This window comes from Rhinatrema bivittatum, chromosome 2 (assembly GCF_901001135.1).
Source record: "Rhinatrema bivittatum chromosome 2, aRhiBiv1.1, whole genome shotgun sequence".
Taxonomy (NCBI): domain Eukaryota; kingdom Metazoa; phylum Chordata; class Amphibia; order Gymnophiona; family Rhinatrematidae; genus Rhinatrema; species Rhinatrema bivittatum.
The window spans coordinates 82,178,822-82,205,733 of record NC_042616.1 but is presented as its reverse complement, the minus strand read 5'-3'; the positions used below and the strand labels follow the sequence as shown (position 1 = coordinate 82,205,733).

The window sequence follows — 26,912 nt, the reverse complement described above, 5'->3', positions numbered from 1 at the left end:
TCTGAGGTTGCTGGCAAAAGAAAGAGGGGGTCTGCCTTTAGTGTGTGCATGTGTATGGATGGGAGCCTGCCTGGGGGTCAGTGTGCGTATATGTATGCGCGTGCGTATGCATGCGTGTGCACATGTATATGTGAGGGAGCCAGTGAGTGTGAGAGCATAGTGTATATGAGAAAATCCAGGGGAGTAAGAGTTTGTGGGGGGGTGGAGGGGGAGAGTTTTAATTGAAGATTTAGCCAATGAAATTCAGCAACAAAAAAAAGTCACTAAGCAGGTAAGGTAAAGAATTATTTGTTTTTGCTTTATTAATAAATACAGAACATATTAAAATTATAACTGTATAATATTAGAGCTACAAATATCACAAAATTATGGATTTTTCTAGAAGTGACACCACCCGAGTTATGCTAGGTTTTTTTATGAATTTTGACACACTGAGTGCAAAAGGTTGGCCATCACTGAGCTAAGCTAACACCACGTTGAGGTCCCAAGACATAGCGGGAGGCCTTATGGAAGGCTTCAATTGAAGCAGGTCCCAAATGAAACATACAACTATAGGCTGTACAGAGATGGGCATACCACCTGCACCTTGATGGTATGCGCCAATTGCACTAAGATGAACTCTTAATAGATTTGATTTTCAAGCCAGCATACAATAGGTATAGAAGGTAGTCAAGCAGTTTTTGTGTGGGGAGGAATGGATTTAGGGCCTTCTGCTCACACCGCACAGAAAACCTCTTTCACCTCAGTCCACAGAACCTTTCAGTGGAAGTCTTTCTAGAAGCCACCAGGCCCTGAAACATCCTCAGAAAGATTAAGTGGCTGCAGAATTAACCTCTCAACATCCAGGCTGTGAGCGACAGGGTCTGGAGGTTGGCACGCTGCAGCCTGCCTTGGTCTTCCATGATGAGATCTGGGGAAGTCCCCAGACTGATCAGTCTCTAGATGGACTCTGTAGGAGTGTAAACCAGATCTCGGCCCATGAGACCCCATAAGAATTATAGTCCCTCTGTCCTCACGAGGCTTCAAGAGAGTCCTTGCCACTAAGGGAATCTGAGGATAAGCATACAGAAGACCCTTGACCCAGTGACGGGCATGAAGTCAGAGGCTGTTTGCCATCTATCCTGCACAGGGAGCAGAACAGAGGCACCTTCCTGTTGCAGGGGGATATGAACAGATCTACACCTGGGCATCTCCAGAGGTGGAATATCTGATTCGCTACCCCCTTGTCCAGGGACCACTCGTGGAGTGGTCCCTGTCTGCTGCCTCGTTCTCTGTCCAGGCACATGGCCCTGAGCACTATCCCATGGGACAGGGCCCAGGACCAGATCTGGACTGCTTCCTGACACAGGAAGTATGATCCCATGCCTCCCTGCTTGTTGACATACCACATGGCTACCTGGTTGTCTGTCTGGATCAGGACAACTTTGTTGGACAGCCTGAAAGCCCATATTGTGTACCTGATCGCCCAAAGCTCCAGGAAGTTCATTTGACAAGAGTGTTCCTGAGTAGACCAGAGACCCTGGGTACAGAGCCCATCTTCATGAGCTCCACACCCCAGGGTGGATGCATCCACGGTTAGGTACAATTTGAGTAGGGTGACTAAAAACAGATCCCCCTGTTCCCGATTTGAAAGTACCTGCCACCAGGACAGAGTCCCAGAGAGACGGGGTGACTTAGATGCAATCCTGGAGGCTCTGAGTGGCCTGGCGCTAGTGCAACCTCAGGGTCCAATGGGCTCTGTGCATGTGTAAACTTGCCAAGGGAGTGAGACTGTTGCGGCCATATGGCCCAATAGCCTCAACATGTGCCAGGCTGAGACCTGCTGGCTCTGTTGTGTCGCAATGGCTAGCAAAATGAAGGCCATCTTGTGAGGAAGAAAGTCCATGGTCTGAGCCTTGTCTAGCAGGGTAGTTGAGAATGAACCATAGTGACTCCAACACCTGAATGGTCAAGTGCAACCTGAGATGTGCTGTTGACTAGCCAATCATCCAAAACGTGTACTCCCAGCTTGCAGAGGTGTGCTGCCACCACAGCCAGGCTTTCTGTGAAGACCCACGGGGCAGACACGAGTCTGAATGGCAACACCCAGTACTGGAAGTGCTGTTTTCCCCCAATACGAATCAGAAATACTTCCTGTGACCAGGAAAGATCTCAATATGTGTATGTGTCTTTTAGGTTGAGTGAGCATAGTCTGTCCCCTTTTTGTAAAAGGGGGATCAAGGTGCCCAGGGAAACTATCTTGAATGTTTCTTTCCTAAGAAACTTGTTCGACAAGTCTAGGATGGGAGAGCCGTCCTGTTCTCTTTGGAATCAGGAAGTACCTGAAGTAGAATCCCTGCCTTCTTTGCCATGATGGTATGAGCTAGACCACTCTGGTCATTAAGAGGGGGGGGGGGGAGCTCCACTAGTACTTCCTGATGCTCTACCGGCCCCCAATATAGGCATGGAGGGCAATTTGGTGGGACACTCAATAGACTCAATTGGTACCCTTACTCAATGGACAGAACCCACTGGTCTGAAGTTATAATATGCCACTGGTTCACAAAGAACTGCAGCCTGCCCCCAACCGGAGGCTCTATCATCCTGGGTATGAGCAACTGGCTTTTGCTCCCTGCAGCCCAGTCAAACCTCATCCCCAGAATTCTGCAGAACTGGCTGGGGGCCTCTCTGCTGCCTGGGATGGCCATGGGAGCCCTAATGGTGTAGACAGGAGTGAGGAAGCAGAAGATAGTACATTTGGTGAAAAAGACTTCCTTGTCCCCAGTCTCACCAGCCACAGCATCCCATACCCTATTCTCTGAAGAGATTCTCGCCAGTACATGGCAGGGCAGCAAGTCGTTCCTGTATGTCTGGTTGGAGATCCGAGGTCCGGAGCCATACTATTATGTGGGTGCCGATTCCCACTGTAGAGACTCTTGATGCCAGTCTCAAAAACATTGTAGGTCACACAGACCTCTGGTTTTCCACACTCCAGGCCCTTATGGGCCAGCAACATGAGGGTGTCCTGCTGATGTGGAAGCAGCTGCTCCACCACCCTTCTGCACCTGCTTCCAGATGTCCCATGAGTACTGGCAGGCAGCAATGCAGGCAATAACCATGGCACCTTGAAATATTTTCCTCCCAAAAGCATCCATCACTCTATGGTACTTCCCCAGGGGCACTGATGAATGAGTCCGAGAGCACTTGACCAGCACAGACTGGTGGGGAAGCTGACACTTACGGAATCAGGCAGCCTTCTAGAGTAGATAAACCCCCCCATCTGCCTTCTTATTGACGGGAGGCACTGTGAGGGGGTGTTCCCATATTCTCAAGCAGCAACTTAAGGATCTCCTTAGGAGGCTCCAGCATTTTGTGCCTGGCATCCTCCTCTGTCAGTAACTGAAAAGGGATGGCTTCCACCATCACCCTCACAAATCCTGCAAAGGTCAAGTCCTCAGGTAGAGACTTCCTTTGCTCCTCTGGAGAAGGGGCTGAAGTGAGGCCCTCTGAGGACTCTAAAACGTCATCCCCCCCAGGGGTCACAGGGTTCCTCATCCTCACTCTAGGCAATGGGATAAGTCCCTAGGTGCTTGGCCTATGTCTAGAGGTGCAGGTACTGGTAGAACTGAACTGGGGGGACACAGGCCACGGCACCTCCACGACCTCTGTGGAGCTTTCTCAAGGAGAAACCAGTGACGGCCACCATAATCAGTAAGGGGAGGCCTCTGTGCCCCACCAGGCACCGATACCATCCCGGGAACTACACCAGCAGAGTCAGTAACCCACTGATGACCAAGCTGAGTTTCTCTAGAAGCAGTACAAGGATGGGCAGCACCAAGTCCAGTGCCATCTGTGCCACAGGACTGAAATCCTGCAGCACCCGGTCCATTGCTAGCTGGACTCAATGCTCCAGCTCTAACTAATGTTACAGATGCCAAGTCAAAATGGGAGGAAGAAGGGGTAAGCCAGATCTTGTACCATCAAGGTGGATCTGTGAATGGCATCAGAAACAGTTGAGATAGACACCCAGCACAGATGGAGGGATTGGCACTCCTCGCTGCAGGGTTGCTTTGGGGACAATGTGGCAAAAGCTGATTCACCCCTTTGCCAAACTGTGCATTGCAGGAGATCGGTGCCAATGCTTCTTCGGCTTCCCTCGATGCTCAACCCAGTCCTTCCCTGGTGCCAAGGCCGATGACGAGGAACCAGATGTCCTTGGCCTGCAGGAGATAGATGGTAATTCTCCAGCGGCCCTGTCTGCCAGCGACATCAATGGAACCAGAAAGTCCCACCAATGCTGATGGCTTGGTGTCCTTCGGTGCAGCTCCTTGGTCTTCAATGCTAATGGCTCAGACTTTTGACCCAAAGAGCTGTTCCATCTTGTCGAGTTGAAGTCTACGTCCCTTCGGAGTCACCTGGGCACATAAGCAACCATTGACATCATGCAATGCCCCTAGGCAGAGGACATGTCTCATAGGGATCCATAATAGATATAGTCCTTGGGCACTGGGGGGCATCATCGAAAACTTGAAGTGGCCATGATGCATGAAACAAAGGGGCACTAACGTAAGATGACAGCGGGGTGTCTATGGCTGGCAGGCACAAATGCACCATCATGGGGGGGGAATAGACTGCAAAAGGAAGTTTACCTGAAATCGCCAAAAACCCTGACTAGGAGACACTAAGGGAGGGCACAGAGAGGGACCCGGCAATGGAACAATGAGAAAGAACCCACGAAAAAAATACAAGAATACAGGTTTTCCCATTAGGACAAAAACCTGTGAAAGTAAGCAAACTCACACCATGAGGCTTCCAGCTCCACAGAAAGACTGAGAGGGACCCTACATGGACACATAGTATAGGGCATGCTCAGGGCGCCTAGTCAAAAGTTCTAGAAGCTTTGACATAAGTTTTCCCCACATCGGGACTCCATCTAATGTCACCCATGTACCAGGGCTACCATCCTGCTTGTACTCTGAGAAAAGCAGATTCCCAACCAGAGCTGAGCCTTGTGTGCTGAAATAATCTAATCTATGCTAGTACTGATCATGTGTTGCTTTGAGATATGCATGATGGTGGGTAGTAGAAACATCATTATCCCATGATGCCAAGCAGAAAATTAGATTGTACTGTAAAAAAAAAAAAAATGTACCTAGCTTAAATGGAAAATCCAATACCTCAAAAATAATTAGTAGGTTAAGAACATAAGAACTTGCCATGCTGGGTCAGACCAAGGGTCCATCAAGCCCAGCATCCTGTTTCCAACAGAGGCCAAACCAGACCACAAGAACCTGGCAATTACCCAAACACTAAGAAAATCCCATGCTACTGATGCAATTAATAGCAGTGGCTATTCCCTAAGTAAATTTGACTAACAGCCGTTAATGGACTTCCCCAAGAACTTATCCAAACCTTTTTTGAACCCAGCTACACTAACTGCACTAACCACATACTCTGGCAACAAATTCCAGAGCTTTATTGTGCGTTGAGCGAAAAAGAATTCTCAGATTAGTCTTAAATGAGCTACTTGCTAACTTCACGGAATGCCCCCTAGTCCTATTTGAAAGTGTAAACAGATTCACATCTACTCATTCAATACCTCTCATTATCTTAAAGACCTCTATCATATCACCCCTCAGCAGTCTCTTCTCCAAGCTGAACAGCCCTAACCTCTTCAGCCTTTCCTCATAGGGGAGCTGTTCCATCCCCTTTATCATTTTAGTTGCCCTTCTCTGTACTTTCTCCATCGCAACTATATTTTTGAGATGCAGCAACCAGGATTGTACACGGTATTCAAGGTGCAGTCTCACCATGGAGCGAAAGGCATTATTTATTTACACATACCAGTGTTTGATTTTACATAGCACATCGGTTTACATTCAAACAAAAATGCAGGAAATCAGGAGTTTCCTTTGTCTAATACATTGAACATTTATAATATGGAAATTGTTAACAAGGAATATAAAAAGAACATGGAGATTGTTAACACTACGGGTTGCACAAAGGGGAGTGCCCCTTTGCGTGCCGTTTAACTGTCCTGCGCTGTCATCAGTGAAGTCGTGGGGCCTCAGGGATCTGTACCAGTCCAAGTACAGATCCCTGAGGCACTCCACTGTTTACCCTTTTCCACTGTGAAATTTGACCATTTAATCCTACTCTTTTAACCAGTTTGTAATCCACGAAAGGACATCACCTATCCCATGACTTTTTTTCTTAGAAGCCTCTCATGAGGGACTTTGTCAAACACCTTCTGAAAATCCAAATACACTACATCTACCAGTTCACCTTTATCCATATGTTTATTAACCCCTTCCAAAAAATGAAGCAGATTTGTTAGGCAAGACTTCCCTTGGGTAAATCCATGTTGACTGTGTTCCATTAAACCATGTCTTTCTATATGCTCTATGATTTTGATCTTGAGAATGGTTTCCACTATTTTTCCCGGCACTGAAGTCAGGCTCACTGGTCTATAGTTACCCGGATCGCCCCTGGAGCCTTTTTTAAATATTGGGGTTACATTGGCCATCCTCCAGTCTTCAGGTACAATGGATGGTTTTAATGATAGGTTACAAGTTTTAACTAATAGATCTGAAATTTCACTTTTGAGTTCCTTCAGTACCCTAGGATGCAAACCATCCAGTACAGGTGATTTGCTATTCTTTAGTTTGTCAATCTGGCCTACTACATCTTCCAGGTTCACAGTGATTTTGGTCAGTTCGTCTGACTCACCCCTGAAACCATCTCCAGAACTGGTATCTCCAACATCCTCATTAGTAAACATGGAAGCAAAGAATTAATTTAGTCTTTCTGCAATGGCCTTATCTTCCCTAAGAGCCCATTTAACCCCTCAGTCATCTAATGATCCAACGACTCCCTCACAGGTTTCTTGCTTCGGATATATTTTTAAAAGTTTTTATTATGAGTTTTTGCCTCTATGGCCAACTTCATTTCAAAATCCCTTCGCCTGTCTTATCAATGTTTTACACTTAACTTGACAATGCTTATGATTTATCCTATTTTCTTTAGATGGATCCTTCTTCCAATCAGGATTTGGAGATGGTTTTTAGCTGCAGGAACTGGGAAACTAGTCAGGATTGAAGGAAAAATGTCCAGAGCAAGGTACAGATATCCTTGATAAAAACGTGGACCAGAGCACACAACCTCAGACTGGGGCAAAGATTCACCTTACAATGGACAATGAGCCTAAGCACACATCCAAGACAACACACGAGTGGTTTCGGGACAAGTCAATGTCCTTGAGTGGCCAGAGCCCAAACTTGAACCTGACTAAATATCTCTGGAAAGTCCTGAAAATAGCTGTGCATAGACACTCCATCAAACCAGATAGAGCTTGAGAAAATCTGCAGAAGAATGGGAGAAGAAAAAAAAAAACAAAACCGACAAATGCAAGCATGCTAAGATTTTCTCATACCCAAGACCACTGCAAAAGGTGCCTCGAAGTAGTTCTGGAGTACTGTGATGTTTCAGGTTTTGAATTTTTTTTTTTTTTTACACACATTTCTACAAACCTGATTTTGCATTGACATTATGGGGTATTGTGTGTAGATTGAGGACAAAATGCATAGTATCCATTTTAGAATAAGGATGTAATGTAGCAATGTGGAAAAAGTGAAGTAATCAATACTTTCAGAATAAACTGTAAAAGGGCCAAATGCGATAAAAGTGGCCAACTTGAAGCAGATCATTCTCCTGAAAAAACAACATGGAGAAGTTAGAGGAATAAGGTTTATGGATGCTTCTTCCAGTAGAAAAGGTTGAGAAAGAAACCCTTACACACATCTATGGAGAAAAATTTATCTCCTGGATAATATAGCCAAATTCTGTTTGACTGATCCTTGGTTGGTCACCTCATTTGTTTTTCATAACTCTACAGTGCAGAAACTTCAACCAAATGTTTTTTGGGTGCAGTTACTGTCCACAGACTGATCAGTTCTCTAGAAACAAAGCCAATACTGAATAACACACCAAGAAGAGAAACATGTCTAAGTGACATTTCCTGGGGATGCCAGATGACCAATACACCAAATTGTAATAAACCTAATTTGATGGGCCATGTTTTCATTCTGATGGAAGCCTGCACACAACTATATAAAGCAACCCAGTAATAGAGCAGAATACAGTGTACACAGAAAAGTAGTCCTGGCTTTAATCCCTGAGGATTCAAAATACCACATGCCCAAAATACAGTAGCAAATGTGCAAATATGAGTAACAAAATTCTATCAAAAATGTTAAGCGGATATAGTTTTTCCCCCCCATGATTTGTGAGCCTTGTTGATTTTACCTTGAATCTGCATTTTTCTTCATTTCTTGTATTTTTTTTTTTTTTTGGTAAATGTCTGGCCAGGAAAATTACTTTTGCAGTTATATTCCTTTTTCTGTGTTTAATGTCATCTTTTTTTGCTTTGCATATCCTGTTATAAGAACTAGTCCTGGGGGAATTCCCCTCCAGCACAGCTACGTAGAATCTGCTCAGAATTTGGCCCCAGTAAAAAAGAGAGCGAGTAGGAGATTGCAAGACTGGGGGGGGTGAGAAAGCATGTGCCAGAGAGAGGGAGCCTATATGAAGGGGTATGTGCACTAGAGAGAGGGAGCCTATATGAAGGGGTATGTGCACTAGAGAGAGGGAGCCTGTGTGTGAGAGAGAAGGAAGCCTGTGAGAGGAGCAGTACTGAGAGAGGGGTCAGATGCCAGGAGTGGAGATGTGGAAGGGGGGATAGAGTGGCAGGTGGAGGAGCAGAGGCCTGAAAGGGCAAAGTGAAAGGAGACTGGCCAGGGGAATAGGGAAAAAGGGTGAGAGACGCTCAGTGAACGTCTAGGGAAGTTCTGCTCAAAGTATTTTAAAAACTCTGCATCTTTAATAACTTTTTTCTGTATTTCATTTTAAATTAAAGACTCATGAATTTTAAGTTTGTGTATGCAGAATTAAATTTTTTGCGCAGAATCCCTCCAGGAGTAAAGGACTACTGGATGAAAAGTTATTCCACAATGCTGTGGGGAGTTCATGCACAGGTACAAAGCCTTTTGCAAAAAAAAAAAAAAAAAAAAAAAAAAAAAATGGGAACCAAAATATGGATGAGGTGGGCAACAAGGGCCTCTCCAGGAAAAGATTCCACAATAGCTAAGAAAATGAGATGCTATGGAGGTGCTTAAGGAAAGGCAGTGGTGGAGGGAGCCCAAGGAACTACAGCCCCATAGGGGGTTACTTGGTTAGAAGGCAGGAGGATGCAGCTGCTGGGGTGGTTGCATGACTTGTGAGCAGAAGATACGAACACTTCAGCTCAAGCTGCAGAGGAAACAGCTCTTTGTCGTCAGACGTGTGCATTTTGGGATACATTCTGGCAGCAGCAGAGAGAAGGCAAGAGACTTAGAAACAAAAGTAACTTTATAAAATAACCTGCCCAGCAGGAAAAGAAAAGTTAGCTGTTTTCAACTTCTACAAAAGAAAGGAGTACAAGATGTAAAATCTGCAATAGTTCTTCCCCTTTAAAAATCCAACATAAGATTAAGAACCATTAGCATTTTACTAAATCACCATCAAAAAAGCAGCCAGGTATTATTAAATTATGTTATGATACTTCTTTGCCTCATTTAATCAACCCCTAAATGCTATAGGTCCTCAACGAAGTACCAGAAAACACTACCTGCCTGCGCGGATTTAGCTCGTTTTATGGAACAAGTACAGAAGTTGGTTAATTCAGGAACATCTTTGTCCTTTACTTTTAATATTAAAGCGGAGAGTACTTTGACATGGGATCATTTTCAATCAATCTTGATATTTCCCAAATAAGGATTCCTACATGGAAGTTGATCCCATGCCTATTCTTACTGATTAAAAAAATAAAGGTTGAAGTATTTGCAGGCTATTTCTTATAGAACATAAATTTGTCTGACAAGTAGTGAGTTTCCTTCATATCTGAAAGAAGCTATTGTGCAACTAAGGATTGGAGAGTTTCATATCTAATTACAGGCCTATTTCAAATTAACCTGCTCTAGTGAAATCGGAAAAATGTGTTTTGGGCCAACAGTATGATTGTATTTATCCAAAAAATGATATAGATTGAGGAAAAGATGTGGCACTGAAACAGTTTCCTTATTAGATGAGAGTTATTATAGTTTAGATGATAAATCATTCTGGTACTCCTTGACTGCATTGATCATGGGAAACTGCTGGAAACAATGTACTGGTGGAATGGATTTACAGTGGTTTAGACCTTACACAAGTAAAAGGAAACAGCAGGTAAATGTAGTTGGAGCTAGATCAGATTGGTATACTAATTCATACAGGGTACCTCAAAGGCTTCACTCTTTCTGCAGTGCTTTTTAATATTTTTATGCAATCACTGGGGCAGATTATATCTTCTTTGAACCTGGTGCATAAGATGTATGCAGATAATGTAGTTTTATTTACCAAGTGAAATCAAAAGAATTTCTAGCCAATTTGAGTAGTTTAAAACTATAAAACAGTATTTTAGAAAATGGTTTGATTCTCAATTGCACTAAAATTACTGTAATGTGGTTAAGTAGATTACCTCCTCTCAATAAAGCCAAATCATGATGAAATAAGATTTTGGGATGAGCTGCATAATTTAGGTGTGGTGTTAAGATTCAAAACTTTTTATGAAGACCCAGGTAACAAAGTCATGCATGTTACTTTTTATATGCTATGACTTCTGCTGTATGTACTATTTTTGGATTGAAATGGAATGACAGTATCTACTCAGTTGAGGGAGCTGTATTGAATGCTCCCAGTAGTTCAAAGAGTTCAGTTCAAAATAATGGTTTTACTCCATAAAGCATTGTACTCTGGATCATTTTGTCTGTATGATAAGACCTCTTTGTATGCTGCTCACCCCAATCTTTGCTGTTGGTTCCAACAGAAATTATACAGTAGGTGCAACTAGTTAAAAAAAAAAAAAAGACTGGGTCCATGTGTACGGAATTCTATGCCAAGTGAGATTTAATATTCCATAAGATGTTGAAATCTGTCCTTTTTAATACAAGCTTTTTTGTATTGTGTACATAATTTGTACTCCATACTGGATACATTGTTGGAATAACTAATAGCAGTAGCTCAGCAGTATTAGACAGTCAGTGACCTCTTGGTGCTCTTAGCTTCACAAACAGGTTGGGAGATCAGCTTGCCCCTAACCTCTTCACCACTAGAACACCCTAAGCTTATCCCATACTTTTTTTTTATTATTCAGTTACTTTGTCTCCAGCACTTCCACTGGGAATCCATTCCATATATCCAACACCCTTTCAGTAAAGAAACATTTTCCAATGTTGCTCCTGAATCTACCCCTTTCCCTATGCATTCAAGCATCTTTCTGGCTTTTGCCATCACCTTATACACCTGTTTGGCCATCTTAAGAACATCAGATAAGATCATCCTCATCAGATCTTTAATACTTAGAAGAATTTCACCCTTATACTGTATCGCTTCCTTGGGTTTCTGCATCCTAAATGCAAGACAGCATTTTTAGCATTGAATATTAGCTGCCAGACCCTAGACCATCTCACAAGCTTCGCTAAATCCCTTCTCATGTTTTCCACATCTTCCTGGCTGTCTACCTGTTGCAGATTTTGTTGATATTTATGAAAAAAAAAAAAAAAACTAACTTTCCTGATAATCCTTGGAGGATGTTACTCACAAAAATGTTGAAAAGAACCAGTCCAAGGAAAGGATGATCTCTGAGGCACCCCACTAGTAACACTTCCCTGCCTCAGAGTGATTTCCATTTACCACTCAGTTTCTAACCCCTTTAGGGCCCATAAAGGGCATGCTATAAGTCACCTATGTAGAACTGTGTCACAGGCCTTACTGAAATCCAGTTTGACCACATCTAGCGCTCTCCCCTGATCCAACTCTCTGGTCACCCCATCAGATCTGTCTGACAAGACCTAGCTCTGGTAAAGCTATTCTGCCTCAGATCTTGTTATCTATTGGATTGCAAAAACTCCACTCCCCTATGTTTTAGCAGTAATTCCAATAGTTTGCTCACCACAGAGGTCAGACTAACCAGTCTGTAGTTCCCAGTCTTCTTCCAACTTCTACTTTTGTGCCCTATTGCTATCTTTGAAGTATCTGAATGTTTTATATCTCCCCTCTCTCTCTTATCTGGGGTATACGTATTTAGATACCTGAGTCTCATCTCACATGATTTTTGGTGCAGACCCTGCAGTTTTGATACTCTTAGGAACACCTCAGAGTTCTAGATCCTTTTGGAGGTACAACCTCCAGAAATGAACGCAATATTCTATGTGAGGACTCAATGATCTACAGATGCATAATTTCCACTTTTTCCTACAGATTATGCCTCTTTATACAACCCTCTGACTCCCACCTTGTAACAATTTTCCTACATTGATCAGACACTATTACGCAGAGGTCTCCCTATCTGGTGAACTTCCATTTCTCAGCACCTTCATAATATTTTCTCCTCGATTTCTGCATCCCAGATGTATGACACTGCACTGAAGCCTAACTGCCAAGCACTCTACCAGTTCTAAAGCTTCTTAGATCACTTTTCTATCTATTCCTTCGGGGGATGTCCTACTGCCGATCAAAAAAAAAACCACACAAATGTCTTGTTACATTCCCTGAATGAAAGTGTCTCCAAGGAGACTCAGGACTATATTCAAGTACCCGAGAGAAACTTCTAAAAAAAACAGCAAAGAATGGTGGGGGAAAACCTGTTGACAGCACAATTATCAAGAAACATTCAATATCTAAATTGCTCTTAGGCATTTCTTTTGATCTACTGAACTGTACAACACTCACCTCCACTAAGCAGCTTCATCACCAGCCAAAGCTCCTCCTTCACCACAAATGAGGTGTAGTAAGACACAATGTTCGGGTGATGGCACTGGCTCATGGCTTGAATTTCTTTCTGTGGAAAAAAAAAAATAATGAATTAAGACATTGGCCTCTGAAACCATACTGAAGGGCTGTAAGAAAGAATGGGTTGATTTATTAAGCACTTGCATCATATTTTAACAGCAAATGGAAAGTTGGCATAAAAATTATCACTAAGGCGACACTACCAACCAGCTTAATGTTACCATGAAATCTCCAACCTTGATAGCTTGGTTCAAGCCAAATTCTTTATCAATTAGAAATTAAGATCAGGTCAATTGGTTTGCAATTTCCTTCATTCAATTACATTTAAAAAGAAGATCAACACTAGTTAAGACAAAAAGATCAGCACATTTTCTGTGAGTCTGCCACCCCTACTCTAGGGACAAACTGCAGATTTTCTTCAATTTCTTCATTTTCTAAGTTTAAGAGAATACTTTTAGCTTATACATTCTCACATCTTTTCTTTTTTCCAAAAGAATGGTTTTTGTTTGGTTTCAATGGAGTTTCAAGCTAGACTTAGCTAACTTCTTTAAGATAAGGAAAAAGGACTCAAATTACCTACATTTTTCAATATGAAATTCACTCAAAGTAGTTTACAGTACAATTAGAGTAGGGGCAGATGAGCAAAAGGCTATTTGCAGCTTTACAATTAATATAAATATAAAGTAGCAGCAATTTCAATAGTAGAGCACACCTTGAATGCTGTGTACAATTCTGGTCGCCCCATCTCAAAAAAGATATACTGTATTTTTCGCTCCAAAAGATGCACTTTTTTTCCCCCAAAAGTGGGGGGAAAATGTGTGTGCGTCTTATGGAGCAAATATAAAAAAAAAACTAAAAATTAACAAACCCCACCCACCCTCCTGACTGCCCCAAGACCTGCCAAACATCCCTGGTGGTCCAGCAGGGGTCCGGGAGCGATCTCCTGGGCTTGGGCCGTCGGCTGCCAGTAATCAAAATGGCACCGACGGCCCTTTGCCCTCACTATGTCACTGGGACAGACCAATGGCAGTGGTCGGTCCCAGTGACATAGCGAGGGCAAAGGGCCGTCGGCTGCCAGTAATCAAAATGGCGCTGACGGCCCTTTGCCCTCACTATGTCACTGGGACCAACCGCTATTGGTCGTCTCAGTGACATGGAGAGGGCAAAGGGCAGTCAGCGCCATTTTGTTTACTGGCAGCCGACGGCCGAAGCAGAGGAGATCGCTCCCGGACCCCCGCTGGACCACCAGGGACTTTTGGCAGGCCTTGGGGGGGGGGGGGGGGGGGGGGTTCCCAGAGAAAGAAAAGTTTTCTGATCTGGGAGTGGACCGAAATGGCCCTCCCCAGACCCGAAAACAAAATAGGGAGGAAAAAAAAAAAAAAAAAAAGCTATGCACTCCCCTAATTTGCTCCATAAGACGCCCAGACGCAGAGCCGGTTTAGCACAATTTTTTTTTTTTTTTTTTTTTTTTTTTTTTTTTAAATTTTCCCCCTCTGAATCCTAGGTGCTTCTTATGGTCAGGTGCGTCTTATGGAGCAAAAACTACGGTAATTGCCATGGAGCAGGTACAGAGAAAGAACCTTGCCTTTTGACATTCAAAAAGAAGCTAAAGACTTGGCTATTCACCCAAGCCTTCCCTGAGAGCTAAGACCTGATGAAGCGATAGACGGTATCTATCCCACTGTACATATGTTTGAGTTTGTACTTTGTTGCAGTCAATCATGTTTTTGATTCTCCCTATGAGTTTTGTCAACCTGTTCCAATGTATTCTGCCCGAGGCGACCGTTCAGTTCCATGTAAACCGGTGCGATATGTATTGTATACAGGAACATCGGTATATAAAAATTAAAAATAAATAAATCCTATCAGTTCTGCAGTGGAATTTTGAATTAACTGGAGGGCCTTACCTGTTAGACCTTTGTATAGTGCACTGCAGTAGCCCAGATACATTGGATCACTGTGAGAATTTGCCTTCTCGATAAATGGATGCAGCCTTTGTAAGTTTTAGTTGAAGATAGCAGCCCTTTACTGTTGCCTGGATTTGTGGGAGCATGGCAAGTTCTGAATACAGAGAGACTTTCAAGACATTTGATTTGTGTTTTTAGAGATCTCAGATGCCAAACAGAATTTTCAGGTGCGGAACTTGTCTGTTCTGGACCCAGAGGATCTCAGTTTTATAATAATGTGTGTGGAGTTTGTTGATTTTGGCTACATGACGTGCTAAGCTTTATAGCAGATTGCTAGCCTGGGTCTACTGGTCGCACAAGCTGGACGTCATCCGTAGAGATGTAAATTTATGTCAAAGTTATGGGTATGCTGTGCTTGTGGCTTGAGGTAAATATTGAATAGTACTGTAATAGTATGGAGCCCTGGGGAACCCCACAGTCTAATGTCCATAGTGCTGATGTATTGTCAAGTAAATTGTACAGTTTTTTTCTGACAAAAGGGCTTGAATCAGGTTAGAATCTTACATAAAAACAAATGCCATACTGGGTTAGACCAAGGGTCCATCAAGTCCAGTATCCTGTTTCCAACAATGGCCAATTCAAGTCACAAGTACCTTGACAAGAACCCAAACATTAGACAGATCATAAGCTACTATTGCTTATTACTGTAATAGTTTATGGATTTTATCACTAGGAACTTATCCAAACCTTTTTTAAACCCAGTAACACTAACTGCTGAAATCACATCCTCTGGCAATGAATTCCAGAATAATTACACAGAGAAAAATTTAGTTTTAAATGAGCTACTTGCTAACTTCATGGTGTGCCCCCCTGGTCCTATTATCAGTGAAAATAATCTATTTACATTAACTTGTTCCTTTCATGATTTTGGAGACTTCTATCCCCCCCCCCCGTCATCTCTTCTCCAAACTGAACAGCCCTAACTTCTTTAGCCTTTCCTCATAGGGCAGCCATTCCATGCCCCATATCATTTTGGTTGCCCTTCTCTGCACTTTCTCCAGTGCAGCTATATCCTTTTTGAGATGCAGTGACCAGAACTGCACACAGTATTCAAGATTCAGTCTCACCAGGGAGTGATACAGAGGCATTATAACAACCTCCATTTTATTTCCCATTCCCTTCCTAATAATTCCTAGCATTGTTTGCTTTTTTGAATGCCACAGCACTCTGGGCTGACGATTTCTATGTATTATCCATTATGACGCCTAGATCTCTTTCCTGGTTGGTAACTCCTAAAATAGAACCTAACAGTAACGATAACAAGGGTTATTTTTCCCTATATGCATCACTTTGCACTTGTCCACATTAAAATTTCATCTGCCATTTGGAAGCCCAATCTTCCAGTCTCAAGGTCCTCCTGCAATTCATTACAATCTGCTTGAGATTTAACTGCTCGGCATAATTTTGTGTCATCTGCAAATCTGATCACCTCAATCACCATACCCTTTTCCAAATCATTTATAAATATATTAAAAAGTACCAGTCCAAGTACAGATCCCTGAGGCACTCCATCTTGTTCCACTGTGAAAACTGACCATTTAATCCCACTCTGTTTCCTGTTTTAACCAATTGCAATCCACAAAAGACAGTGCCTCCTATACCATGACTTTTTAGTTCTCTTAGAAGCCTCTCATGTGGGACTGTTGAAAGCCTTCTGGAAATCCTTACGGTATCAATTATTCTGGCTTCTGCAAGTAGAGATAAGTGTCAAATGCTACAGAGAAATCCAATAGCACTAACATTGTTGTCTGGCTCCTTTCATGATATTTTAAGAGATCAACCAGCAGGGGCAATGAGGAGACTTCTGTGGCCTTTTCTGAATCCAGTTTGATACAGGTCCAGTCACTTTCTGGCCAGCCAGTTCAGTTCTGACTGTTCTATTAATTTCTCTAAGAAAGGAATAATAGACACTGGGCGGTAGTTTTCTGGTTTGTCTGGCTCCAGGTGATTCAGGGAGGCTAGCCTTTCAGATCATCTTTGATGGGAGGTGAAAACAATCTCACATCTCTGGTGCATCTGGCATTGCCAAACTTATCTTTTGACTCTTGGAAGGGGATGTCTGTTTATGAAGGGCCTTGATCTTATTTTCAAATAAAGGTAGCAATTTTTACTGTTTAAAGTTTCATAGCCAAACAAACCTTACTGTGGTGATTGTTTTGTCAGGCTATTTACAAGTGCAAATAACTTTAGTTTGGGGCTTGTTCAATAGAATAAGAAAAGTAATACTTTTGCCTTAGCTTTTATGGTATGTTGAGTTTGCATCTCTTCCAGTACTGTTTTTGCCTTTTCTTTCAAGTTTCAGGTCTCAAGTGTTAGTACCAAGTTGATCACACATCTATTGTAAGGGCATAGGACTTTTTGTGGAGTGCCTGAGGCTTTTAGGATTTCCATGCCATACATTTACTTCATTCAATATACCACCAAAACAGAGAGGGAAATAGAATATAATCCTATTACCATAAATTCATTCAAAGCAAGAGACAATATCAGCACATGCTCAAGAAATTGTAATCTGCTGTCTCTCGCCCGCAATGGGCCGCAGGCAGTAGTCAGCCTTCTGAGCAATTTTTTATTTAATCATTTGTCGTCTCTAGCTCCGACTAATGCAGAAAAAATGTTTTTAATTTTTAAAGTGCTTATATTATTTATTATAGCATCTTCTAATTCAAAGTGTAAATAAGTCAAATAACCATTAAAATGAATACTAGCCGAACTGAAGATCACGCAAAACCCGACCATGGATCATGTTTCGACTAAAATAGTCTTCAAGGAAATTTCTTTTAAATAACGGCACAATATTCTCAGATCCTAACACACCAAATTAAAAGAAATTTCCTTGAAGACTATTTTAGTCGAAACATGATCCATGTCGTGTTTTGAGTGATCTTCAGTTCGGCTAGTATTCATTTTAATGGTTATTTGACTTATTTACACTTTGAATTAGAAGATGCTATAAATAATATAAGCAGACCCAAAGACACGTCTAGCCATGAAAAAGAAAAAAAAGTTATGTTCTACATAAGATAACCATAGGACAGACAGGCAAAATCCCGATGCGCAGCAGAGGCACGATGCAAATTCCAGCAAGGATACTTTGCCTCACAGAAAAATAATAATAATCAGTGTTTTGGATCAATGAACCCAGACAGACAGTGACAGTAGTCCTAGATCCTCCTGGATACAAGAAAAGGCATAGAGAACCCACCAAGAGATCTCTTGGATGAAGACCATAAAGTTTCCTTCAGTATCACAAGATAACCGAAAAGCCAACTGGGGCCAGAGAGCCCTCCAGAAAGAAGCTGTCCACTAGCATCTGAAGGACAGTATACGTTTGAGAAGTGCACCCAACATTTGGCTGATAGGTACAATGGGAAGAAAAACCAAGCAATGCTTAGAACAATAAGCGTCAAAAGCATCCAGGTCTGTGGCAAATCCTACCTGCCAAAGTACTAGACAGATCTAATCTCCCAGGCAATCCCTGAAATAGGATTGCTAGCCCAAACCCCTGAGCAGGAAGGTAATCTAGGACTGAAGCTCCACCCTGCCAAGGGTAAGCTATCCAACCTGCCCACAGGATAGCACTTTGGTCAATCCAGTGAAGTATGAAAAAGTTAAAAGGCAGAACTGGTCAGAACTTGGTGAAAAAAAAAACAGAATAGATTGTGTATCGTTCCCTGAAGATATACCATGAATGCCTTAGCTTTTCTCTCCCACCCCCCGACATGCAGACTGGATATCGAAGGAGTGAAAAATGCAAGTAGGCAGATCCCAGGACTGCAGGGATAAGAAAAAGCTTCTGTGTCATCTCTCTCAACCCCTAACAAAAACTCTGCTGATTCCAGTAAGGAGTTGCCTCCCGAGGTAGACCTCTCAGCCTGATGGGAACACCCAAAACAGAGCAAATCTCCAGGGGAAGAAATCCTGAAACTACCAGGAGATAAAAGGCAGAGATGCTGCAAGTGTAAACCGCCATGAAAAGATTTTTTTCCACCAGCCTGGAAAATCTGAAGGGCACCAAGGATGTGTCAAGCTGATCTCTGAATAGACTGCCTACCAACCTGGCCTAGGTAGCAATACTTAAGTCTATAAGTCTGACTACTTCCCCCAGGAAACCATGCAGTCCAGCAATGGAACATTTGCATGGACCAGGACTTCTAGGGATAACCCCTGTCTGCAGGCAGGGTTATCCCTGGAAGGGGGAAGGATAACTCAAGCCATTGTACTGGAAGTGTAGAACCTCTGATATGGGGTCCCTCATTCCCTAACTCATGCAGTCATGGATATGGCAAGAGGTTGAAAGGCATACCTTCTAACCAGGATGAAAATGGACCAGAACCCACCTCACTGAGGCAGGGTCATACATGCGAGAATGACTGGCAAGATCGATCATTGGCAAAAGCACACAGTGCTCAGCAGGTATCAAAAAGGTGGCTCCCGAGTGGGAGAAACTCTTAAACTTTGCTGGGCAGCTGCCAAGAAGGGGAGACCCCGAGTATGACAGGGAGACAGTGCTCTTTCCTTGGTCATCCTAAGGTACATCAGGTCTATTTCTCAAGGGAACTCTTCTGCATTCTATCACCCAACCTGCTCTCATACCCCACAGGGAACAGAGTGACTGCCATTCAAAAGCAGTGAAATCCTTTTTCTGGGAAATGGAGAGTAAGGACCATACCTTGTAGGGGTAAACCACCAGGTGTATTAAGGGCAAACTAGGAAGGGTCACCTCTGGAAACCACAATCATATCTCCCTTCCCTAAAGGAACAAGAAAGCAATGGGAATTGGGGCTCTATTTCAAAAACCTTCTTACTCTCCAGGTGAGTGCTGACTGCTGAGGTTTATAAACGACCAAACCGGACACCCATTTAGACAGGGTAGGACACATTAATCAACAGAAGGACCCCAGCAAGAATGGTCCAAACCACCACCACTGTCATCCGCCAACACCCACAGGTCCTGACCTGCAAAGAGGTGCATTAACCTGGAGAGATTTACTGCTTAATTGTTTTTTGGAGATGTTCTGTTTAACTGTTTTATGTAAAGCCTTGGGTGTTTAAGGCCTTTGGCGTTTTTCTGTTCCTTGTAAACCGGAGTGATTTGCATTTCTTACAGGAACTTCGGTATATAAAAATTAAAAATAAATAAAATTCAAAAGAATCAAGGCTCCAGTTCAGTGACAAACCTGCAAAGGATAGAGCACCAGAGGCTTCCTCACGATTCAAGCGTAATCCAATATAGAAGGGGAGGAGGGGAAGACTCCCAACACTATCCTCCTGGTATATCCACAAAAATCACAGTTCAACCAGGAATGCATACTTAAGTCCTTCTTATGACTGCGGCACACAACTAATGCTTGCCACGAGGAAAACACACACCCATACACTAGAGGAAAACTAGAGTAGTGCCCTCAGCTTTAAAGGCGCAATGACCAGCCTTTGTGCTGCTGCAACCCATCCTGCAGATGGTGGCGCACATATGCCTAGCAGTGCAGCACTTGTAGGTAGAATCCCAAGCCAAAGCAAGGTCCAAGAACCACCTGTTATAGTCTGTGCAGAGTACAGCCAAAACATCAAAGTGTGTGATGGCACCCTCCTCGCTAGTGTACCAAAGTACAATTAGGTAAGAGATGACGACTCAGCTCTCATGTGTGGCATTTCCTGGTGCCAACAAAGAACGCCCAAGGTACTTGGAGTAGACAAACCCCCCCCCCCACCACCACCACCACCGTAGTCTACCGCACGATGCACTCCACTGTCTCACTAGCTCCTAATGGAGTCTGCATACACAGTGCAACGACAGTGTCCCCAATACCACAGAGGCTCTATTGGTTCATGATGGTGGGCTGCATCGCCCCTACTGCACCCAGAGCCACATAATGCTTCAAGAGGCTACAGCCCTTGAAATCATGTCGTGTGGCTCACTGCCCTTCTCATCACGTGACTGTTAGTGCCCATGGTGCTCTGTGGTAGCATCCTGTAGTGTCTAACCACATCTACCAGTGCCCACAGTGTTCGTGGTATAAACAGCACTATCACCAGCGATGGATCGCATCTATGGCACCATGCCCAGGGCTGGTCAATGCTTGATATGTTTGACAGCAATACATACAGCAATATAGATGGTGCCCCAGGCACCTACAGATGTTGACAGCCTGGCAGAGTATTATAGCCCATGGCACAGACTACTTGGTGATGCCAAAGAGTGTCACAGGTTGGTGTCAAGCCCATGGTGCCTGAAGGCAGAGGCCCTGCAACAATGACATGCAATGCCAACTACAGGGCTCAAGGGAACTGACTGTCAGCACCATTGATAGTTCTACCCAGCTCACTTGTGTGCCCGAGTGCACCAATATTGCAAGTTCAATAGCCTTCCTCAACAGTGCCCATGGCAGACAATAGCCTTGACAACCACCCTGGGGATTGGCACCTATGGTGCTCAAAGCCCGGTAGCAGCCTCAATGCCCAATGAACCCAGTAGAACATGGCTGGATTCTCCCTTCTCCCCCTATGGTCTGTGTACATGGTACATTTGTGCTTTGACCCTATGGGGCCACCAAGCAGTGATTTAAATGAAAAGGAAGGGGCTAGAGGAACCCATTGCCCTGGTCGGGAGAGCAGGGCAGCCAATCCTCAGTGGCTGGGGGGGGGGGGGGGGGCGGGGAGGGAACCAAGGGAGCCCCTGGGGGGCAAAGATGAAGTCTCCGTCCTCTGATTTCGTCCAAATTTTGTGTTTTGGCCTATAACCCACCTCACTTGATACAACTGAAGATCTTTTTTGAAAAGTTAACCCGTCCTTAGTCTATTTTTTGTGTGTGTGTTAACCAGATTGTAAACTCCCAAAAGCAGGGACCCTTATGCAAGTCTGTACAGTACTGCATACATCAATATTTCTGCAATTTCTAACTCGCTTTTGCAGAAAGCCCTCAAGACAAGAAAACAAGAACGTCAATACACAATATTCCAATCTTAAGTAAATACAGCCCATAAAGCAAAAAATATACCACAAAATAGAGTAAAACGCAAGACAAAAATAGACAAATAGAACATAAGTCTTACAGACAAATAGTTTGAACAGTCACCTGCTTTCTAAGTACCACCACATTTCATTGCTCAGTTATACCATATAACTAGACTATCTGGGAGTTGAGGGCAGAAAGACTTGGAGCCAGGTAGCCTGAAGCAGGGCTTCCCAAACCTGTCCTGGGTGTCCCTATAGCCAGTCAACTTTTCAGGATATCCACAATGAATATAAATGATAAATCTGCATGCACTGGACACAGTACATGCACATTTCTCATGAATATTCATGGTGAACATGCCGAATGCCTGACTGGCTATAAGATAGCCAGAACAGGTTTGGGTAACACTGGACTGAAGCATCCAAAACTAATAGACAATTCTAGTATTATGGAGGCAAAGGGGCACTCCCCTATGTTTGCATTGTTCCAATTTTACACATACATTGTCGCTTTAGAAGAAATCCAGTTTTAAGTCTCATACTATAGAGAGGTGATACTCCGTGAACAGATCTTGAGTTTGACACTCCAAGGTACATATGTACAAAAAAATTCACACACTTTGTAGTGTCAACACAATGACAGAATTTACTATAAAGTCTTTCTATACCAAAGCAGAAAGGACCATAAACATTCCAGAGTCTTCCTTGATCAGATAAGCAATAGAAACCATTGTACCTAAGCCCTGATATAAGAAGGGAGTAAAAGGTGTGTGCTTTTCTTTACTCATGATACAGGAATCTACTGTGCTAATACATCAAGAATAAGAAATACTAGCCCAAAAATGTACACACAAATATGCTTGGCGTTCAACCTTGGGCCCAGGAGAGGAGCTGGGCGCGCATTAGGAAAGCAGCTGCTCAACACTAAGCACCCGTTTTCCATGCTGATTTATTGCTTTGGCCCATCTGTTTGAACCACAGATAAGGCAATAGTAGGTTTGCCTTGGTTTATCTTAGCCTAGCCATGGAGACTACATACATTAAGTGTTGACTACCAATAATTTTTGTTTTGCTTTCATCTTGGACAAGCACTTGGTGCTATTTCCCCACCTGGACAAGGTGGAAGCTCTGCTTTTAGTATATTGAAGCACCTGATTTAACCTCCTTGAGCCCTCTGGGCTGAGAAGTAAAAGTAACAATACTGCTGATCCTGGGCTGGAAGATTACAGTTTGCACAACTGCTTCCAACAATACTGGATAACTTAGCTGTACTGCAGCTTTTTACAGAAGAGACCATTTACTGTGGAAATGGGCAACCCTTGCGTTCTGAAACTTGAGGTGGGGGAGACAGCTGTTTGAGTGACAACTACTTTTGGATGCTGTTTCCTTTGCTTGCACTAGCCAGAGAAAGTTGTGTTATTTTTAGGACCCCTCTTTGCCTAAACATAGGTGCCAGCTGTATGGGTGCTTGAGCAACACCAATATTGCATAATCTCACTGTTTGGGGAGGGGCAATGTGTTAAGTTGAGCACCTCCAATTGTTTTGAAACGTTAGCTGCCAAACTATTAGGATTAAGAACAAAAAGAAAATACTTTCTGCTAGTACCGATGTGGAAACTGCCTAGAATTTAACACAAGATTGTAAAGATTTAGATCAATATACACTTTTTTTTTTTAAAGGCATCTCCCACTTTCCTGAGCCTTCCTCTCATACAACATCAATCGTTTCAAAACAATTGGAGGGCACACCCTTTATTTAATCTTCATTAACAATAAAATATCTGCAACTGAACCAACCACTACAACCCCGACCCCATGGTCCGACCACTACCTCATACAAGCCAAGCTACAACAATCGACCCCAGTGAAAACAGACTCCTGCTTCATCGAATACACCAAACCATGCTCCAGTGAAGATCTTGCAAAGCTGCTTCCTGAAGCACTAACAATTAACCTACATGATGCCAATTCAGCCACAAACTCCTGGATTTCCATAAACGCTGACATAGCCAATACATTATGCCCCACAATAAAAAAGGAAATCAGACCATCTACTAAACAAAATGCTCCTTGGTACACCCCGGAACTGAAAACATCAAAACGAACACTGAGACAAACCGAAAAACAATGGAGACAAACACCTACACCAAACCTAAAAGACAAATACAGATCACTACTACACAACTATACAGCTGACCTCAACACAGCAAAGCGCAATTTCTACACAACAAGAATTCATGAATACCAATTCAACCCAAGGACCCTCTTCTCCTACGTCAAAGAACTTACCAACCCTATCCAGAATGACACAACACCAAACTCCAACAACATCTCCAGTGACAAACTAGCACAATTTTTCAAGGAAAAAGTCAACATCATTGCCAAGATTCCCCCATCCCAAAACGACTCAACTAACATCCCCCCTCCCATCTACACATGGACTCAATTCACACCTGTTGCATCTACTGAAATTGAACCCATCATCAAAAAAACCAACCCAGCTTCCCACCCCGTAGACTCCATCCCCATCAAAACCCTTAAACTCAAAGAGATTATTGTCAAACCTATAACACAAATCATCAACCTATCACTTGAGCAAGGAATCTTCCCGGACAAACTCAAAAACGCCATCAAACCAATCATTAAAAAACCGCAACTCGACAAATCAGATCCTGCAAACTACAGACCAGTCTCCAACCTCCCATTCCTAGCAAAAATCGAGAAAACTGTCAATCAACTTACAGACCACCTAGACGCCCACAACTTTCTCCACCCAACACAGCATGGCTTCAGAAAATTCTACAGCACAGAGACCCTCCTCCTCGCTCTCACCGACACCATCCTACGAGGTCGTGACAGTGGCAAAACATTCCTCCTGATACTCCTTGATATATCAGCCGCCTTTGACACCATCAACCACAGAACACTCCTCACCAGGCTTAAAGAAATCGGTCTTCAAGACACTACACTCAATTGGTTCAAATCCTACCTCACTAACAGATCCTTCATTGTCAAGACAAACTCATCTGAATCCTCCCAAGTGCCCCTCACACATGGAGTCCCTCAAGGTTCTTCACTATCTTCAACCCTCTTCAACATCTACCTCCTCCCCACTATGCAAATACCTCTCAGATGCCAACCTCACCTACTTTGTCTATGCAGACGACATACAAATTCTACTCCCCATAACCAAGTCCATTGAACTCACCATGGAAAGATGGAACAAACTCAGTTCAAAACTATCACAACTGCTATCCCAACTATCTCTCTGCCTTAACCATGCCAAAACAGAAATCATTCACATCCATGACGACCGTCCCCCTTCTCCTCTCACGAGCACCCCCTCAAACAACCCTGGGACACCAAACTTATCAAGAACCTCACTCACACCATCCACAAAAAACCTAGGAGTAACAATCGACAGCCAACTCAACTTTAAACGGCACATCTCCAATACAATCAAAGATGGATTTTTCAAGCTTCAAACACTTAAAAAACTCAAACCCCTCCTCCAACCGCACGATTTCTGAACAGTACTTCAATCAATTATTTTCTCAAAACTCGACTACTGCAACTCCCTCCTCATTGGACTACCAGAAATCCACATGAAACCCCTCCAAGTCCTACAAAATGCTGCCGCCAGAATTATCACCAACCACAGAAAATCCTCCCACATCACACCCACTCTCAAAGACCTCCACTGGCTGCCCATCACACAAAGAATACAGTATAAAACCCTCACCCTTATACACAAAAAAATAAACAATAGCAAAATGGTCTGGCTAAACAACACTATCCAACCATACACCACACAAAGGAACCTCAGATCCTCCAACACAGGTCTCCTCTCCATCCCAAATCTCAAAAATGCTCACCTCAATGCAACTCGCAAACGAGCCATTACAATAGCTGGCCCTACCCTATGGAACTCCCTCCCCACTCATCTCAGACACGAACCCTCACCACAAGTCTTCAAAAAACAGCTAAAAACATGGCTGTTCTTGAAAGCCTTCCCTCCGGATTCCCAACCCCTTCAACTGCATGTTCTTGAAAACCTGCCCACTTGACCCTTACATGCACTACCGCATATCACCCCCCTCACAACCACCCCCTCCTTTTCCCCCCCTATTCCCACCAGAACTAATCGTAACCAATTCAAACTGTATATATTGTATATAGGTTAGATGCTACAAGTTATACTCCCATTCATTTGTATTCATATGTTACAATGTTTACTTCAATAGTTTAATCAATTGTTATCTTGTTAAATGTAAAATAGAGCAGATCTCGCCCTATTCAACCTGTTACCTGGAAACCGATGTGATATCTCGATCGAATGTCGGTATACAAAAGAAATAAATAAATTCCTTCAACCCTCAACATGGTATAGCATCACGTGGACCTTCTGATCCTCTCTTCCCCCTCCCTCATGGGTAGGTGCGTGCCCAACAGTACCAGGAGAGATTCTCGCTGCTCATTTAAGGTTAGCTGAAGGTAGGCTGTGTGCTTTGGGGTGAAGGTAGGTGCCATGAAAATTATGGAGAGACAAAAGGGAAGATACTTGTGAAGAGGAAGGGAACCAGATACTAGAGATAGAGGCTAAGTGAAAAAACAGGGTGCTAATTGTTGGAGAATGGGAAAGAAGCAGGGATTCGGCAACTGAATAGTGGGAATAAATGGGGAGATGGTATGAAGGACCTAAAGGGAGTGAAGTCTAGGGTTGGGGTCAGGGAAAGAGACAGGTAACCCAGATAGGAGAAAGGCAAGGATAAGAGGACTGGAGGAAGAAGAAAGGACCTATGGTGGAGGGAGAGAAGAATAGGCTGGAAATGGTGAAATGTGTATAGTATTTGTATTTAGTTATTAGATACCTTATTGTAATAAGATTTTATACTTTTGTCTATTGTATGCATTACATGAGCAATATATTTGTAAATTACTTCAAGAAGTTGATTAGTGTCTTTGGCTAAGCAAATAAACCGAAGACAAGTGATAAGGGTGAGAATAAGGAACAGAGGAGAGTAGGAGAAAAGAGGAAGTAAACGAAGAAGAGGAGATAAGCAGGAAACACTCAAATTTTCTTTTCTTTAGAGTGGATAAGGACACCAGAACTAGCAGAAATAGAAAAGAGAAATCAAAATAAAAGC

The 26,912-nt window shown here is 43.2% G+C and overlaps 1 protein-coding gene across 5 annotated transcripts in view; it reads right to left on the bottom strand.

Moving 5' to 3' along the window:
- Positions 1-26,912, bottom strand: part of OXSR1 (oxidative stress responsive kinase 1) — a 330,066-nt gene that overhangs the window by 256,944 nt on the left and 46,210 nt on the right. For all 5 annotated transcript variants that reach the window (XM_029588383.1, XM_029588379.1, XM_029588380.1 and 2 more), the window contains exon 3: positions 12,784-12,892. In XM_029588383.1, the coding sequence (XP_029444243.1) occupies positions 12,784-12,892 (109 nt within the window). The remainder of the gene's footprint in view (positions 1-12,783; positions 12,893-26,912) is intronic.